Source organism: Rhineura floridana, chromosome 5 (assembly GCF_030035675.1).
Source record: "Rhineura floridana isolate rRhiFlo1 chromosome 5, rRhiFlo1.hap2, whole genome shotgun sequence".
NCBI lineage: Eukaryota > Metazoa > Chordata > Lepidosauria > Squamata > Rhineuridae > Rhineura > Rhineura floridana.
The window spans coordinates 104,102,127-104,121,403 of NC_084484.1; the positions used below are offsets into that span (position 1 = coordinate 104,102,127).

The 19,277-nt window shown below is 42.4% G+C and overlaps 1 protein-coding gene across 1 annotated transcript in view; it reads left to right on the forward strand.

The window, feature by feature from the left end:
* The first annotated feature begins 2,630 nt into the window (after positions 1–2,630).
* Positions 2,631–19,277, forward strand: part of GRIK1 (glutamate ionotropic receptor kainate type subunit 1) — a 276,806-nt gene continuing 260,159 nt past the window's right edge. Inside the window, exon 1 of the mRNA XM_061629481.1 lies at positions 2,631–3,028. Within this exon, the coding sequence (XP_061485465.1) occupies positions 2,905–3,028 (124 nt within the window). The 5' untranslated portion in view covers positions 2,631–2,904. The remainder of the gene's footprint in view (positions 3,029–19,277) is intronic.

A 19,277-nucleotide genomic window follows, 5' to 3' on the forward strand; every position in this document is an offset into this window, starting at 1 on the left:
CAGTTAAACAAGACTTATGCTTAAAATTAACATTGGTAAGATTTTTTTAAAAAATCTTCACATCATCCTTAATTGGTAGGGCCCAGATTAGTAATAATACATTTTAAAACCTAATTGAAGCCTTTATATATAAGCATTTGAACAGCCTAGTGTTTGCTTTTGTACATTTATATCCTACATGCATTCAGCAGCTGGAATTCAGTAATAAAGTTTCCTGTGTTTTGTTGTACTTAATCATTTTCTTGTGCTTTGCTTCCTGTGTGGAGCCATTTACATGATTTTTACCAGTAAAATAAGTTACTTGTACAGTTCGTGCATTTTCCATTTCAGTTTTGTAATTTTCTGCTCGAGAAACATTGCCTTATGCCAATGAAGTGGATAGTATGGTGACTGGCTTTTAAATTGATACTTGTCCATGCATCCCCATTAGGAATCAAGTCAGTAGAGCTGTGGAAATAAAAATGGTTAATCATCATTCAGCCATATTCTGTCACAGAAGACGAGATATTGGCAGGCCCCACATGAATGCTACTTTTTTTTATTCATAATTTCATGGAATTCCCAGGTAAATTTCTTGTAAAGTGCTTGCAAATTCTGCTTTTAAATGCTGTGCTGCAGGGAATTGATATTGTTAGGCTAGGGCTCCCCAGGGCTTTATGGCCTTGGATGATTTCAGCCTTCGGACTGGAACATAATATGTAGATTTGGTCCGTTCATGCAAGACGACCAAGAGAACAAATGGTAAAGCCCCCCCCCATTAAGTTGTTCACTATTAAATAAAGACCAAACCGCTACCAGCTGCCACTTCTGAATCAACCCTGCTTAAGCTGGGAAATCTGAGAAATCCATAGTTTTGTGAAGACTCCTAGTAGTCAGTTCCATGGAGAACCCTCTCATAGGGACCCATTGCAACTGGAAGAAATGTGGCAATCCAGCCCACAGCTTGCCACAGTCTGAAAACTGGTGCACTGCAGAAGGTTGTTAGTGGAGCCAGGAGGATACCACTGATGTGGTGGTGAAGAGGGTGGTTGCATTGCCCATCACAACCCCAAGCCATGGTTTGACATGCATGTCAGTGCCAAGCAGCAGCATGGGAAATGCAGTGGAGGCTAGTTTTTTAGGGCCAATGGGCCCACACCCCAGCAACCTCAGTCTTCCCTCGACCAGTTCCTGCTGCCTGCCTTCTTATGTCCAGTCCAGAGGGTGACATTGTCTGTCAGCTTCTTCCTCCTTAGGCTCAGTGTTGCCCCGCCTGTAGTGATGAGGATGGGGACATAACTTGAATTAGTTGGCTCTGCCTGGCATTGCCTTTGGCTCTGCCTACTGCTGGCCAGTCTGCCTTCTGCTCTACCAGTCCCAACGGGCATCAGCCACCGCTGGCAAAGGGGCCATTTGTGTCCCTGACAAGCACCATGGTTCCATGTGTCTGGATGATGCAAATGAGGGTAGAAAAGAAAAGGTTGCCTGCTGTGTATAAGGTGTACTGACAGAGCAGAGAGGAAAGGCATGCAGCTCCAGGACTTTTTTTTCTGAGTGGGAGCGATGATGTCATCTGCAGAAGCATCAGGGTAAGGATGCACTCTCCTTACTTTGGCAAGTGGATGAGACGTTCAAGTTTTACTATTCTTTGTGACATATTAGCATCGAGGAAATCAGATAAGAACTATTCTATGACTCTTCGCTGATCCATATGTAGTGGATCAGCACAGTTCCCCGGAGTTTTTAGACTCATCTTGGGGGCGTAGCCATGAGGGCTGTCCCGCACGCCAAAATTCACCACCATTACACCACGGGAAGCTTGGCTGAATAAAGTAACCCCAAGGTGGGAATGTTTTTACTTCTGCCTGTAGGTGAGTTCCCCGCTTAGCCCGGCAACCTGTGAGCTAGACTTCTAAAATGAGCTGCGCTTGCTTGGAGGTCGGGGTTAGTTCGTGGCGAGGATAATGCTCAACGGTATCATCTCCTTTGGGCTCTGCATGCCCCCTACGCTGAGTCTTGGAAGACCCTCCGCAGGAAAAGAAGCCACCTATGCGCTCTTGCGCCTTAACTGCAGGGAAGAGAAGTATAAAGGGGGGGGGGAGAGGAGAGACGCACCGAATGACGTCACCAAAGGATTTTTGTTCCCTTCTGTCCAACTGACCGTCTTTGAGTTGACAGGGTCCCCTTTCATGCTTCCCCGAGAGCAGCGCCAGCTCCGGCCAATACGGAGAGGGGATTTGCTTGGATCATCAGGCTGCGAGCGGAGATTTCAATCAATCCTGGAGCGAAAGGGCAGAAAGTAGTTTAGTTTGTGGAGCTGGCGGGCGGGCGAGAGGTGCACGGAGCAGCGGCTCAGTCCCCATTTCATCTGCTGGAGACCAGACTCTGCCAGGGGACCTCTCCTCGCCCCCTCGACGCCGCGCCTTCTCCTCGCGCGCCCTTTCTCCTCCACTTGTGCGCTTGGCGCCAGGTCTCACGAGGGAGCCACACCGGCCATTTCGAGAGGCAACTTTCCAGCCTCGCGAATCGCTTTGCTAATCTCTTACAGCGGAGACCCCACCACTACCACGACTCATCCCCCACCAAGCCCCACACCTGGCGGCTCTCGGATGCAGGGGGGAGCGATGGGCTAAAGGAAAAGGTGTGGGGGAGGGCGGGAGACGTCAGGAGAGATCGAAGTGGATCTCCTGAAGCAGCAAGCTCAGCAGCTCTTCATATGTAACTATAACCCCCCCCACACACACACATACACACGCCACCGATATCCACCTCCCCCAGTCACCCACCTCCGTCCTTATCATGGGCAAAAAAGACCCCAAGAAAGAATGAGGGCCAGAGATCCGGTTCGAAGTAGCTTATGCACGAGGGGCGAGGAGAAGTGGGGCCGAAAGGCTGAAGCATGAATCCGGGCAAGGAGTGAAGAAGATGGAGAGATCCCTTTGCTGCGAGCCCAGGGACTCTGCTATGAAGGCCGGCAGAGGACTCTTATTCCTCCTCATCTACGTTTGCCTAGGCATCCCCCAGACTTCCCAGCAAGTGCTCAGGATCGGTGAGTGCAGGGCAACAGGGGGACTCGTGGGCATTTCTTTCTATTTATTTTGCAAGTGGAGGGGGGCGCTTTCTTGCTGTTACGGAGCAGTCTGGTCTCTTAGGCATGAAAACATATTTTTTTAAAGGTCGCAGACAGTGATCAGTTGTATAATGTGACATCCGGTGAAAACGGGGTAAGACACCCCCCTTCCCATATAATCACGCTATTCAGAAAGGGATTGCATGTGAATATCAGTTAACACCAATTTTTCTGTGTACGTGCGTGTGTATCTGTGTACACGCCTCTCCCTCGCCTGACTTGGGAGGCTTACTTGTAACCCGCTGAACCGCTGATCCAGGTCCGCAGTGTGAGGTGACTGGGCACCCTCCTAGCCCTAAGCTGCCGAGAGGCTGCTCGATGCAGCGCACACAGTCCACCTCTTGCCCTGGCTCTGGTCGGTGCCCATTACTTGGGAGGTGTTTATGCCACCTACGGATTGCCCCCTGGCTTTCCTCTCTTCCCTCCTGCTTCTTGGATCAGTAACACTCTCACTCACTCCTTCCAATTGCAGTTACTCAGAAGCTCCAAGAAATAGTTGGCAGGCAGAACCAGCAAAGGAAGTTTAGATGTGTGTGTGTATGTTTTTTTTTTAAAAGATGAGTTGCACTCCTCATCGCTCAGCCCTGAAAAAGGAACCGTTTTGCCTGCCTTGCCTTTGGAATGTTCTTCCCTTTTCAGGTTGTCATTGGTTTGGAAATCACTCTGTGTGGATCCTGCCTGCCACCCCCAACCCCTCCAGGTTGCATTGTATCACTGAACACAAAAGTCAGGATCATTCAGCCCATGGTATTCCTGATCTCTATGTATGGATGTGAAAGTTGGACAGTGAAAAAAGGAGATAAGAGAAAAATCAACTCATTTGAAATGTGGTGCTGGAGGAGAGCTTTGCAGATACCATGGACTGCGAAAAAGACAAATAATTGGGTGTTAGAACAAATTAAACCAGAACTATCACTAGAAGCTAAAATGATGAAACTGAGGTTATCATACTTTGGACACATAATGAGAAGACATGATTCCCTGTCGCTTGAGGCTCAGATCTCCTCGGTGGCACGGGGTGCTTTTTACCAACTCCAGTTGGTGGCCCAGCTACGTCCCTATCTGGACAGAGAGAACCTCGCCTCCGTAGTTCATGCGCTGGTAACCTCGAAATTAGATTACTGCAATGCGATCTACGTGGGGCTGCCTTTGAAGACGGTCCGGAAACTGCAGCTTGTGCAGAATGCAGTGGCCAGATTGTTAACGGGGACTAGACAGTCCGACCACATTACACCGGTTCTGGCCCGCCTGCATTGGCTGCCTATATGTTTCCGGGCCCGGTTCAAAGTGCTGGTTTTAACCTACAAAGCCTTACACGGCACAGGACCATGATACCTGTTGGAACGCCTCTCCCGATATGAACCTGCCCGTACACTACGCTCATCATCGAAGACCCTCCTCCGAGTCCCTACTTATAGGGAAGCTCGGAGGGCGGCAACATGGAAAAGGGCCTTTTCAGTGGTGGCCCCTGAATTGTGGAACAACCTCCCAGAGCAGATACGCCTGGCGCCAACATTACTATCTTTTCGGCGCCAGGTTAAAACTCTCCTTTTCGCCCAGGCATTTTAAGCATTTTAATCATTTTAACCATCTTAATCATGTTTGTATGTATGTATTGGAATTGTTTTAATTTAATATTCTGTATTTTAATTGCATTTTAATGTGTTATATGCTATTGTGTTTTTATGTTGTTTTGTTCTTGTTAACCGCCCAGAGAGCTTCGGCTATGGGGCGGTCTATAAGTTTAATGAAATAAATAAATTAATGAAATAAATATTCACTAGAAAAGACCATAATGCTGGGGAAAATAGAAGGGAGTAGAAAAAGAGGAAGACCAGACAAGAGATGGATTGATTTAGTAAAGAAAGCCACAGACTTGAACTTACAAGATCTGAACAGGGTGGTTTATAACAGATGCTCATGGAGGTCACTGATTCATAGGGTCACCATAAGTCGAAATCGACTTGAAGGCACATAACAACAATAATAATCCTCCAAGGAGTTCAAAGTTGTGTACATGGTTCTCCCCTCTCCATTCCTCCCCCCCCCCCAGTGACCCTGAGGTCAGTTAGGCTGAGAGACAGTGACTGGCCCAAGATGGCCCAGTGAGTTTCATGGCTGCGTGGGGATTCACATCCTGATCTCCTGGGTCAACAACAACAAGCCAGCATGGAGTGATAAAAGGGACAATTTATTTTCCTCCTTTGAATTTTAAGTGTGTTTGTGCAGACCACTGCACCTAATTTGATCTGGCAAATTTCTCACTTGTGGATTTCTCCCACTACAAATGAGGATGAGTACAGAAGTGTGTGTGTGAGAGAGAGAGGGAGGGAGAGAGACGCACACACAGAGAGAGGGCGTTAGTCTGTATTAATTCTGAGTTAACTACATGTGAGTGACATCTGCTTAATTATGTTCTGGAGGTTCTGATCTATCTAGAAAGCTAAATCCTGTAGAATTAACTAAAAGGTCTAGCTGACTTGATTTTGAAAGGCTCATACTTCACTGCAAGTTCTTCTGGATGTTAGAATGGGGAAATGTTAAAATGGAAGAAACAGTTAGCAAATGATAACCTTGAATAAAATATATGGTATTCAATATATTATTATACTTGCTGACAGAGGATTTGATGCTAGCATGGTTATAGTTTGTAAAATGATGGCACACCAAAACAACACAACTCAATAACTTTAAGGAGCAAAGTGGAAAGTAATGGTATTTCTTCCAATCTGAACAAAGAGCTGGAGCTAAAAATGGCATAACGCTATTGATAAATTGGTGCGATGGTGTGTTGCAGTTCTTTACCTCACACTGATCCTGGTGTAAGCTTTGCTTGGCAGAAAGACACCACAAACACTGCACGTGTGTGTAAGCTCTGGAAGTGAGAATTAAAGGGAAAACTTTGCTCCATGGAAACCAGGCAAAGTTCACAGGAAATGTTTCTTCCCACAGTGGGCTTCTTGTGTCAGTCAAGTGAGACAGTGAATACCAAGTATCGAAGGAAACGGAAGGAGACACTGGGAAAATAACAAATGAAATGAAATGAGCAGCAGGATCTCCATCCATGTTTCTTTGTGGTGACTGAACTTATGAAGCAAAGTGGCTAACAGTCTATAGAAGCATGCTCTTTTAACCAGGAAACTCGGAGGCTATCTTACAGAGTTTAAGGTTTTCCAACTGTGAAGATGGGCCTATTAAATGGAAAAGAATCATATGGCTGTATAATCTGAACCAAGTGCTAAAAAAGTTGTTCTTGTGGTGACAGGATCTTTATCTTACAAAACGGACGAGGAATTCCTTCAAGTTGACTGGGACTAGCATTTCATATCTTTCTTTTGAGAGTAGCTCTTTTTTTATATACATAGCCCAAGGAAAGAAAATGAATATATCCCTCCCATTCTCAATATTATTTTATAATACGAGACCACAGTGCAGTACTAATATATTAAGGAAACAGATATGGCAGGGACACATGCATTAGAAATGAAAAGCAGCAATGATGGTCATACAACCATATTTCTGAGATCAGCCATGGAAAACTGTCCACAGTGAAACAGCCATAATACACTGAAGGGTTACCTTCTTGAAAGGCCTTCATGTGCATTAAATCTAACCTTGACCCTGAGAACTCATATGCACTTACCTACATGAATAATCCTAGTAAAGTTAGTGAGCTTCCCTTTTGATGAAACTGAAGCTTGATAAATAATGGTAATACATTCAACAGTGTGTGAGCTGCTTTAAAATGCATATCAAGAAGGGCCTAGTGCACAATCCCTGAACTAGTTACACTTAATTATTGCCCTAAAATGGTTGTGGAGACTATTTCAGATTATCTGAGATGAAAATAGCAGACCAACAACCCTAATTCATCTGAAATTGCAGCACTGCAGCTGAAGCCTGATTTCATTTTTAGCGAGCAGGAGAATGGCTCTGTACTGCTATCTGGGAGATCTCTGTCCTTTATCTAACATTGTGATGCACATTAACATTGACCGCTGTGGTTCATGCTAAGCTAGAGAGACCTATAAGGAATGGTTTGCAAGAGGGCACAACATCCTCTCAAGAGTAATGCATATACTTTGCTAGGGCTCAGCTGTTCTGCACAGGGATTGTGGGGAAAACACAGGCACAGGAATACTTTTGGCTGCTTAAGTTATGGTCCTAGGCTGCACTAACTCTTCTGATGTAGCGTTAGAGTAGGGAGCTATCAGGGTGATAGCTTGATGCTATGCACTCCAGAAATGAGGCACTGCATCTAAGGAAGGGGCTGTTAAGAACAGAAATATCTGATATAGTTTAGTGTTACATCATGAGGCTGCTCTTTCCTCCCTTCTCTCATCCATTGTAGCCATGATGAGGAGATGAGAAGTTTCTTCTATGTTCAGCACACCACAGTTTTTGTATCATCCAAGGAGGAACAAAGTGTGGTTATTTTATTCCATGGTTTGTCCAAAGAAACTGAGATCCAGGAATGGTTTCTAATCCTTGCTTGTTTGGATAAACCATGGATAGGGAAGCTGTGGCCCACCATATGTTGGGCTCTAACTTTCATCAGCCCCAACTGGTATGTGGTAAAGGATAACGAGAGCATTTGTACAGCAATATCTGGGGAGCCACAGTTCCTCACATCTGGGTTAAACCATAGTGAAAACTCATGAAAGTCCCCAGTTAAAATGAAATAACAACCAGCAGTAAATTGAAAACAGAAGCAGATGCTTCTAATCTCTTGCCTGTGTCAGGTGAGAAGTGGCGAGTGGGGTGGGAAGTATACTTCTGAATATGATATCACATAATATGGTTAGTAACACAGCAGGAATTAGTCTGGTATAGGAATACTTTGCTATTAACCTTGGGAAGGTATGAACTTAACTGATTCCATTAACAGATAGGAGCTAATATGATATATATACCTTCTTCCTCTAATTGACAGGGGGATATTCTAAGATTAAACTACACAGCTTCTATTTCCCCCCTCTAATGATGAGTTCTTGTGAGTCAATCCTAATGAATTTCTTGTGAATGTATATTACGTCTTGCTGTTTGACACATGGCAGCCCCTCCCCCGAGGAGAAACTGTGCATACTTTCTCACTTCCTTATTTTTCTGTTTATCTGTTCTGTATCATCTTGAACCAAAGTACTTATTCCCAAATAAGTTTTTTTTAAAAAATAAATAAATAAAGATAGAGCCAGAGTTGCTGTAAGTGGCTTCCAAGGTGGTAATTTGGACCATGCTGTTCATCATGTGATTATCACAGTCAAAGGGTCAGAAACTGATGATGTCTTATGCTGTCTAATTTCGGGAGATGGTTATGGATCATCTGCACTAGTGTAAATATATCACTTCCTGCTTTAGGTCTTTCTTACCTAGAAAGAAGGTTTTATTTTTATATTTTCATCTTACACTGAAAACATGTTCTATCTATATTGACTAATAAATCTCTTCTTATTTAAGTGAGTCTGTGTGCTGCCAAAATCCATTTAGCAGGATTTGTTAAAAGATTGCAATTATGCCTATTGCTTGGTTAAGCTACCAGGAAAGTGTTCATTTGGGAATAGTGTGGATAGAAATTGAAAAGGATGCAACACAATACTGTTCAGTGAAGTTTACTCCTAGGAAAGAGTGCATATGGTTAGAGAGTAAGAGGTTAACACCCTCTTACTCTGTAACCATAGCTGTGTAATCTGGATTAATTACTACCAGTTGGTGATATCAAGGGCCCTGTTGGTATGAAGGAAATAACCCATGAGGCGGTTGCAGTTATTTATAGTGCCTTTATTATGAGTTTAGTGTCAGAAGTAAAACTGGGATGACTCATTTCTGTTCTGTCCAAGTTACCAGTGACACCTACGTGTGCAGGGCGAAGGTATAAGGAGGAATAAGGAGCCTCTAAAGCAGCTGAAGTTCCATGTCACATATATTTGCAAAACGTCTCCATGCCTTTTCCCTCCACTAGAACTTCCATTACAACCTTAACGGCATCGGACCGCAATACCTGGCGGAACGCCTCTCCCGCTATGTACCTACCTGGTCGCTGCGCTCGACGTCGAAGGCCCTTCTCCGTGTCCCAACGCATAAGGAGGCACGGAGAACAACAATTAGAGCTAGGGCCTTCTCGGTGGTGGCCCCCGAACTATGGAACGCCCTCCCTGATGAGATACGCCTGGTGCCTTCTCTGTTATCTTTTCGGCGCCAGGTAAAGACCTACCTCTTTGCCCAGGCATTTAAATTTTTTTTAAAAAAAATTAAAATTGAATTTAAATTTGGAAATTTTAATTGTTTTATTGTGTACTGTATTGTATTTATATCCGCATGTATTTTAATCTGTTTTATAATGCTGTTCACTGCCCTGGGAGCTTATTGCTATAGGGCGGTCTAAAAATGTAATAAAATAAATAAATAAACTGTGAGTGTTTTCAGAACTTGCTATTGTACAAGTGTCACAATGTTGGCTAGTGCTTATGACATTATGGAGAGCATTAATTACATAAATTCTCTCATCTCCACATTTTATCCCTTTCAGACTTTCAGTACACGTGGATACTGACATGCATAGATTTGGGTTGGCAAACTGTGTCTTCAGCCTACACATATTTATTTGAATGCCTCCAAACATACGACTGTATTTGTGTAGAGATGTATGTATATACATGATGACTGAGAACCCTGCAAATGATTACTTCTGTTTCATTAAGGAGCCTGAGAGGTGGTGATTTGTCAGCATCCCCAACTGAGCCCATAGCTATGCAGGGATTTTTCTGCACAAATCTCTTGAAATTCAACATTCTTTTACACAATAAGATTGGTTCCATCAATGGGAAAACTACTGTTGACTTCAACTGAACTTGGATTTACTCATACTAGTTTATAAAATAAACTTTTATTTTTTAATTATTATAATTGACTAGGTTGAGAAAGTTTGACTTAAATATGAATAATGTCATAGAAGATGGTGAGATCATGTCAGGTTCTTATGGTGCTAATAATAAATTAATAATAATATGTTCTATTAGTTGGTTTAAGTTTTTGTGAAATGCCATTCCCAGTTTTCCAAGCATTAAGTCCGTGCAGTATATAATTCATAAAAACTTCATGGGAAATGAAAGATTCAGTGGTGTAATGCAGTCTTGAAGTACCATGCACCCAATTCACTGGGAAGTTCTCCTGTACAAGCCCCACTGACATGAGTTTGCCAAAACTCCCATTCATTTCAAAGGGAGCTTATGCAGGCAATTTCTCTATATAGATTGTGCTCTATATTTCTGAAAACATTACTGAAATGGTAGAAAATTGCACGGGGCTAGAGGATCAGAGCCTTGTTCCCCTATGCATAAAGAATAAAGTGGTGTTTTTTTCACAATATAACATTTTGATTTCAGTGGGTTGCTGACTTTATGATTTCCTAGTACATTTTACAAAAGCCTTATCTTTGATGTATGCACTTGCAATGTACTCCACAGTAATAATAGAAATGATATCTATATATGCACACACACTCAAGTATATTACCAAAAAATTGTCAAAGCTCATGAACCCAATACATTTGATTTAATATCCAAGAATTTTCATTTCTGTTTATAGTGAAAATAACATCCAGACTTTATCAACCTGCCTATCATGATGCTTTGATGAGATTAAATAGGGGACAATCCAGCCTGACCTTTCAATGCCGAAATGTACATATGGAACAGACCTCCCCCTGCCCAAGCTGCCTAATGAACAAAGATCATGCTCAGAAGCCACAGAATGGTGCCTGTCTGTTGGGAGTGGAGAAGATAAGGAGAGAATAAATTTGGAATAGAGCATCTTAGAAAGAGTCTGGCTGGCTGGCACCCTGAACAGGAACACTCAGTACTAAAATATTTTGCTGCACTTGACTGTAATAATGTTCAGTCCTGTGCTTTTTCACTGATTAAAGTTAATGTGTTAATCAATCTTGCAAAAGACATCTTATTAAGGTTTCATATATGTGTGTGAGAATCATTTCCTTTATCATTATAGTCTTAAAACACATGATTACAAAAATATATTTATACCAGCTGTATAAAAGACAAACACCCTGAAAATATAGGCAACAAAATTATTTATCAGTTATGTGAATTGTTTTTGACTAATAGTCTTGCTTGTATCAAAATACAAACATCAGATTAACCAATGAGGACATGATCATGTAGTGATTAAACAATGCCGGCTATATCATAAAAATATCTTAATGTTTTGAAAGCTGTATGTAGTCAAAAGGCAACATTTTTCTTCTTTATAGAAAATAGGCAAGGTGAGTTTCATATTCCAAAGTTCAGTAATTTGCTTTAAACTGATTTACAACATTTCCACTTAACTGCAAACCTTTTAAAATAGCCCTTTCTTCAATAATATTATTTTAAGATCCAAAGTCAAGTGAGAAACAGTGTTTGCTTCCATTGAGATTCAGGACAACTTTCATGTCATTGTTAGGAAGTAGTCTATATTTTGTTATCAACCACTTATACAATAATACCTCAGATAACCAATCCTCCAAGAACTAAGCTCCTTTTAAGGAAGGCTTTTTTAAAGGTGGAACTGACCAGCTTTGCTTTGCTATCAGTTAACTGACAAGCCTATGCCTTTGCTTTCAGGTGAAACTGCCTAGCCTGTGTTTTTGCTTTGGATAAACTTTCAAGCCTTGTCTTTGCTTTAAGGTGAAACTGTCTGGCTTGTGTCTTTGCTTTGCTGTGATAAGCCTGTGCCTTTGCTTTGCTAAGGTGAAACCGGGTAGGCCCCTTTAAAACACCTGTTGAAGCTTCCCCCGCCATCTATGAGCAGGTGTAGGAACCTATCCCTATTTCCATGTTATTCCTACTTATGGTACCAAAGTTTCTGTTAAAGAAGTCCAGGAATGCATCTACTTTGTTAACTGAGATATTACTGCCCTCCATTACAGTAGATAAAGTGGCATTCTTTGTGAGGCAAGTAGGACTGAACAGCTTTCTGGTCTTCCTACCGGTAAGGGTACTTGCTCACTTCAAATTCAGCCTGTGACCACAGGAAGTACAGCCTTGTCTTAAGTTACCTTTGTTATGCTACAATGGCATCTCTAGCATCTGTGGAGATTAGGCTGATGTGGAATTGCAGCAATCAGAAAGGCCCATCTGGTCCATTATCCTTTTCTCACAGTGGCCAAATAGAAATCCATGGGAAGCCTCCAGGACAGGGTGCAACAGTGCTCTCCTCAGCTGTGATCCCCAGCAACTGGTATTCTAAAGCATACTGCCCCCAAGAGCAGAAGCCTTGACCCAGTGGTGGCTGGTGGCTCCATCATAGTGGGGCAGTGGAATCCAATCTGGGTTTTAGTCTGAACTTTCAAGGAGCTACCCGAGGTGCTTAAACTATTTTGGGAATAGGATTCAGCACCTTGGACAACTCCTTGAAAGGTTAGACTACAGCCTGGAGGGGATTCCACTGCCCCACTGACACAGAGCCACCAGCTGTCACTGCCTGGGCCTGACCTGGAAGAAATGATAGTCCTTTAATGACAGGAAAAAAACCAAATTGGCTCCTAACCTGGAGCTTGAGAGGACTCCATCAATGCGGGGAACCCTTCCGTCTGTAGTTCTGAGTGGCTTGGCACAAGGACAGGAGAATACAGGCCCAACGTTTCCAGGCTCTAGTCCCAGAGACACCCACAAAACTGTTATTGTGAATCACCATACATTTAAATAGATATCACTTTTTAAAAATGTAAAACCTATTTATACAGCCCTTCATTCTATGCAGAATGTCAGTGTACTGTTTAATCTTCTGTTGTTGTTTCAAGTTTTATCCCACCCTTCCTCTCAAAAGAGACAACCATACAACAAAATAAATAAAACTATATTTTAAACAATTACAAAAATTTAAAACATGAAAAACGTATTTGCAGAATATATGCATGATTTCCAAGGTACTGATCATACCTTGGTGAACAGAAATATTTTCAGACTATGCATAAATAATGCCAATGTAGGGGACAGACTCACTTCAACAGGAAGGAAATTCCATAACCAGGGTTGTGTGGGTTGCTACACCCCAGGTCACACCCACCATCAAAATTGGATTAAACATAAAACAATAGGAAAGCGGGGGGTGAGTGGGTAAACACTGCTAAATACTTGCAGCATGCATAAGATTAAAATGCCTGGACGAACAAAAATGTTTTGGCTTGGTCCAAAAAAAGGTTCCAATGTGGAGACCAGGTAAGCCTTTATAGCGTGGAAGGGGACCTCCCGATGCTATGGGAGTCTACAACTCCCAGCATCCCAGACCATTGGACATGCTGGCTGGGGCTGATGGGAACTGGGAGTCCAATAACATCTGGAGGGCAGCTGGCTCTCTATCCCTGCTTTATAAGGAGCATTTGCTACAGTCTTTGTCATTGCAAAGCTTTGATGCTAGTACAATTCTGGGCTCCTTTGATGGGATGCAAAGAGCTGGTGGAGACTCTGGCTCCCTCTGCTGCTCCTTCCCACATGCCCCCACATTGCAGGACACTGATGGTGAATACATATGGTCTACGTCCCAGTTGCTGCTACAGCTTCAGCACAAGAGGAACGTGTGAAGAGGGCAGTCCCATCTATTAGTACTGGAAGCATGAGGTGAACTTCTATGCTGTGCTGCCAGTGTGCATAGGCTGAAAGTCAAAAAGCCAGACTAAATCAAATATGCTCTTATTTCTTCCCTAGATTTTAAAAACTTTTTATTTGCTTTTCTGATTCTTGCAGCTTAGCATCTTGCGGCCACCAGTCACTTCAAAGGACTAGGGTAATATTCACTGCTGATGTTTTCTGTGCAACTCTCCTGAAGCCAGTAAAATTGGAAAGATCTTCATATGTAACTGTTGTTGTTTCTTGTGCTTTAAATAAGGTGCTTGATATTCTTACATTACTTACACATGGGACCAGTCCACACAGTACTTAGTCATAGTCCATTTATTTATATGCTGTATATTTTACAAATACGTTGGCCTCAAAGCAGTTAACAGGAAATATTTATTTATTTATCCTCCAAGGCATACCAATAGAGTTGCTACAAGCTACTGAGACTGAATCTGGCCAAATTTTGACCAAAATTTGTCAACAAATATGGAAAACTAAACAATGGCCCACAGACTGGAAGCGTTCAATATATATCCCAACTGAGGTTATCATACTTTGGACACATAATGAGAAGACATGATTCACTAGAAAAGAAATAATGCTGGGAAAAACAGAAGGGAGTAGAAAAAGAGAAAGGCCAAACAACAGATGGATTGATTCCTAATAGGAAGCCACAGACCTGAACTTACAAGATCTGAACAGGGTGGTTCATGACAGATGCTGTTGGAGGTCACTGATTCATAGGGTCGCCATACGTAGTAATTGACTTGAAGGCACATAACAACAATCCTCCAAGGAGTTCAAAGTGGTGTACATGGTTCTCCTCTCTCCATTCCCCCCCCGTGACCCTGTGAGGTCAGTTAGGCTGAGAGACAGTGACGGGCCCAAGGTCGCCCAGTGAGTTTCATGGCTGAGTGGGGATTCGCACCCTGATCTCCTGGGTTATAATCCAACACACTTGCACCACAAATAGACAATGTAAATTCAGTAATAGCAGAATAATGTATGGAAGGATGCATGGTTACTAACTCTTGTCTCTTAGTACAAGAAAGTTTTTTTTGTTGCACTGTGAGAAACATTAACAAAGCTGTTGAAGCTGCATGGAGGAAAGGTGGAACCAGAGTCCCTTGCAGTGGTTTGGTGGGACTTTATCTCATATGTGACTAAAAACAGATGTATTTATTATGTCCGTGCTCAATGTGAATTTGTTTGGGAAAACATCTGCTCCTCCTAGTTATCTGATACACTCTCTCTTTTTCCTCCCTCCCTCTGTTAGTCTGAGTACACAAAAGAGAACTGCTTTTTTTTGTTCTTTTTGCTTTGTATGCTTTGTTGTATTCTGGTTGTCTATAAATTAAGAAAAGAATAACACAATATCCATAATACATAAAAATATTGATACCACTACGATATGACATTGATAAGCATGACCAAAAATGTCCAATTAAAAGCCCGACTTAGTCTAAGATGGGGCTCTTCTCCTCCACGCTACACCACCACCACAAGCCGTTTGAGAGAGCTCACCTTCCAGAAATCAAAAAGAGACTCTTTTCACTAAGGTCTCATGTCCTGAGCCAAGAATGGTTATTCATCCTCATGGAAAATAGTTCCAGTTTTCCTCAGGAATCTGCTCCTTTTTCTAAGCATATTCTCTAAAGCTGGGCAATCGCAGCAGTTCCCGTGATCATGGCAGTAGTCTCTCAGAACACAGTGAGATATGGTCCAACTGGACGAGCATCCCAACCAGTTCCATGTGTCAGTGTATTTTTAAGATTGGCACTCACCCATCAATCTGCATCCATTGAAAGGAGGCAGGGGCTGATTCAAGGGATGTCCTCCAGGGTCTCCAACACTGCAAAGCATGCTGGAGCACAGTGCTTAAAATATGTGCTTAACAAACAAAATGTCTCTACTTTGTTACCCTGGGCTCCTACTGGGAGAAAGGGTAGGATGTAAATCGAATACATACCTACATACATACTGATCCGAGGGATGATCTGAGAAGCTGCTACTATATATCTGCATTTTGTCTAGCTTCTGTCCACAGTTGACAGACCAATTGCCAAATGTAGTCAAATTGATTTGGTTATCTTGATTCTTGCCGTGTTTAGTGCTAACCCTGTAGAATTTTATTGATGTATAACGTACTCTGTTCTTGGATTCCCATGTAGGGATTGTAGCTTTTCTGTCTGTGTTTTGTTTTTAAATTAATTTTTTTTTCAAACGAAAAAAAATATGTCCACAGTTGTGTTTGACCATTTCAATATGTGTCTTATCCAAGGATATTCAGAACTGTCCATGAAGATATATTGCAATAGTAAGATATACTGGAAATGTTGGGTGAGAAATCAGGTCTCTGCTTTTCCCTCAGTTTTGCTCCAGCATTTCATGGTATTCAGCAATTTCTGACTCTTTCACGGATTCCATGCTTTGCTATAGTTTCGTAGCAGTTGTTAAGAAATAATCAAACTTGGTGCTTGAGGAAATTTTGATGTGAGAGAGATCTTTCTTCGGGTAATATTCTTCCTTGAGCTTGTCATTTTATTTTAGAGTAAGAAGAATGAATCAAAGAATCAGTAAGATCTAATCCCTTGGAGGTCTCTACCTTGCTCTCTGTGGCATTCAAACATGGGTAAATTTCAGATTTATGCAAAAGGCAACCACTTAGGATCCAATTAAATCCAAATGGTCAGTAATTAGTTCTTGTTTCAAAGCCTCTCAGGAATTTTAAAAGAAACAATCAGCAAAAGGTGCAGCAATTAGGGAACAATGCTTAAATTCCTCTGAATTGCATTAAAACTTGAATTCTTTCAGAAATATAGAAGCCATTTCAATAACTGGGAAATATATAGATAGGAAGAAAGTGCATTGTATGTTCAGATTTATAAAAGATTTTGTTGTTATATACCTTCAAGTCTATAATGACCTATGGTGACCCTATGAATCTTTTTTTGATACATTCATAGGGTTTTCATGGTAAGAGGTGTTCAGAGGTGGTTTACCATTGCCTTCCTCTAAGCCTACAGCACCTGGTATTCCCATGCGGTCTCCCATCCAAGTACTAACCAAGCCTGACCCTGCTTAGCTTTGGAGATCAGTCAAGATCGGGCATGTTAAACATAATTTGGTCTAAATAGAATGTAGAACTCAACAGTTCTATGGCTCACACCATAGTCTATGCCAGGGCTGGGGAACCTTTGTCCCTCCAGATGTTGTTGGACTACAGTTCCCATCAGCCTTGGCCATGCTGGTTGGGGTTGATGGAAATGTAGTTCAGCAACATCTGGAGGACCAAAGCTTCCACACCCCTGATTTATGCCTTTGCTGCAACATGAAACAGCAAAGGTCTCTCCTACAAACTTGATAAGCCATTCATAAATGTGCAGCTAAATCTATTGCATCACAAATAATTGATATTAAATCATGGTTGAAAACTGCTCAGTTTCTTGCTAGCCCCACCCCAATTACAACAATACTGTGTAATTCTTAGCTGAATGGAGTATACTATTTAACCAATAAAAGTCTCTATTGTAAATATGCCCTATGGACTTGGATTCTACCCTTTTCCAAATTGTGGCTTCATTCATTCATTCATTCATTGGCAATCACTCGTGGCAGAGTAAGATTGTCTTCCAGGGTAAGGTCTTTAACAGTGGGTCCGTAAGTGACCCTGGAGGCCAATTCTGGATCCACACAAGCCTCCCACAGTGAGGACATAGGTTTCCAGATGGAAGGTGGTCACGATGAGGATTTGCTTGACGTGCCTTCTGCTTAGCTCGTTTGTCCCTTTCGTCCTGTACTCGCACTTCTTCAAAGTCCATAGCACCTTTGATAATGGCCGACCTCCAATTGGGATGCTCATGGGCCAAGGCTTCCCAGTTCTCGATGCTCATGTTACATTTTTTAAGATTAGCTTTGAGAGCATCTTTAAACCTCTTTTGCTGTCCACCGATATTCCATTTTCCATCCTTAAGTTGGGAGTAAAGTAGCTGCTTTGGAAGACGGTGATCAGGCATTCGAACAACATGGCCGGTCCAGCAAAGTTGATGTTGGAGGATCATTGTTTCAACACTGGTGGTCTTTGCTTCTTCCAATATGCTAACATTAGTCCGCCTATCTGCCCAAGTAATTTGCAGAATTTTCCGGAGGCAGCGTTGGTGGAGTCTTTCAAGAAGTTGGGAGTGGCGTTTATAGATGGTCCATGTTTCACAGGCGTACAGTAAGGTCGGTAGTACAATGGCTTTGTAAATAAGCATTTTGGTCTCCCTGCGAATATCCTGTGAATATTGTGAATATTGTGGCTATTGCACAGATTGTGGTAGGCATATATCCATTTCCCACATGGTGGCACCAGTTTGTGCAATAAATGCATGTACATGATCTTGGTTTGGTTGTGAACTTGCTAGAGGCCCTGTGCACGCTTGGCACACAAACTAGTCTCTGAACTGGGCATGTTGTTCAGTGTATGTGTGGGTTCTGAATCAGTTTTGCATGTTCTTGGTGTATATCGGGGTGAGGAAGCTTTTTCAGCCTGAGGGTTGCATTCCTTTCTGGGCAACCTTCTGGGGGCTGCATGCCAGTGGTGGCTGGGGCCAGAGGCAAAAAGTGGCTGGAACAATGAGCGTGACTCTTATCTTTATATAGTAAGCTACATTCTGGCCACATAGAAGGTGGAGAGTTTCTACAAGCACACAAACATCCCACACATCTCTGTATCCTCCATCCAGGCAAACAAGAGGCAAGATCACAATACAAGGACACATTCCAGGCAAGCAAAGGCATTCAAGGAGAGTGCAAAGCATGTTGGTGAGAGGTATGACCTGGGCGAAGGGGTGTAGCCTGGAGTGGATTGGTGGGGGCCATCAAGAAAGGCCTGGACTGTTGGCCTGAAGTTCCTTACCTCTGCTTTAGATCTTAGGCTAGTATCCTTTTGGAGGTGCTCATTGTCATCTTTGTCACTAGAGGCACAGGTTTAAAATGCTTGTTATATAAAGCTCTGAACAACTTGGGTCCAGGATACCTTATGGATTGCCTGAGTCCTTATATCCCAGCTTGATTACTGAGAGCATCGAGAAAAGTGCTGCTAGTTGTCCCCCATGTCTGGAGGAGTGCTGCTAGTTTGAGCCTGCATTCAGAGGTCTGATTGATCTTAACCAAAAGCTGTGAATTTAATGCTGCTGGTCCCATGCTCTGGAACTCTCTTCTAGTGAAGATTCAGCAGACAACCTTGCTTTTGACATTCAGGCATCTCTTCAAGACTTTTTTTTTATGCTAACAGGCCTATGCACCTTTTGATTACCTAATCATTCTAATATTTACTTTCTTAAGTTTTTGATATTTTTGTATACATATTGTTATATACCACCCTGATATTTTATGAGAGATTGCATATAAATACTTTTATAAATAAATAAATAAGTGCCCCTTTGGCTTGAAATGTCTTCTATCAGCTTTGGCTGATATGCCAACTATGACCCTAATTGGACAGTGATAGCCTGGCTTCAGTGATCCATGCCATTTAGATTATTGCAATGTATTGTTTGTGGGGCTGCCTT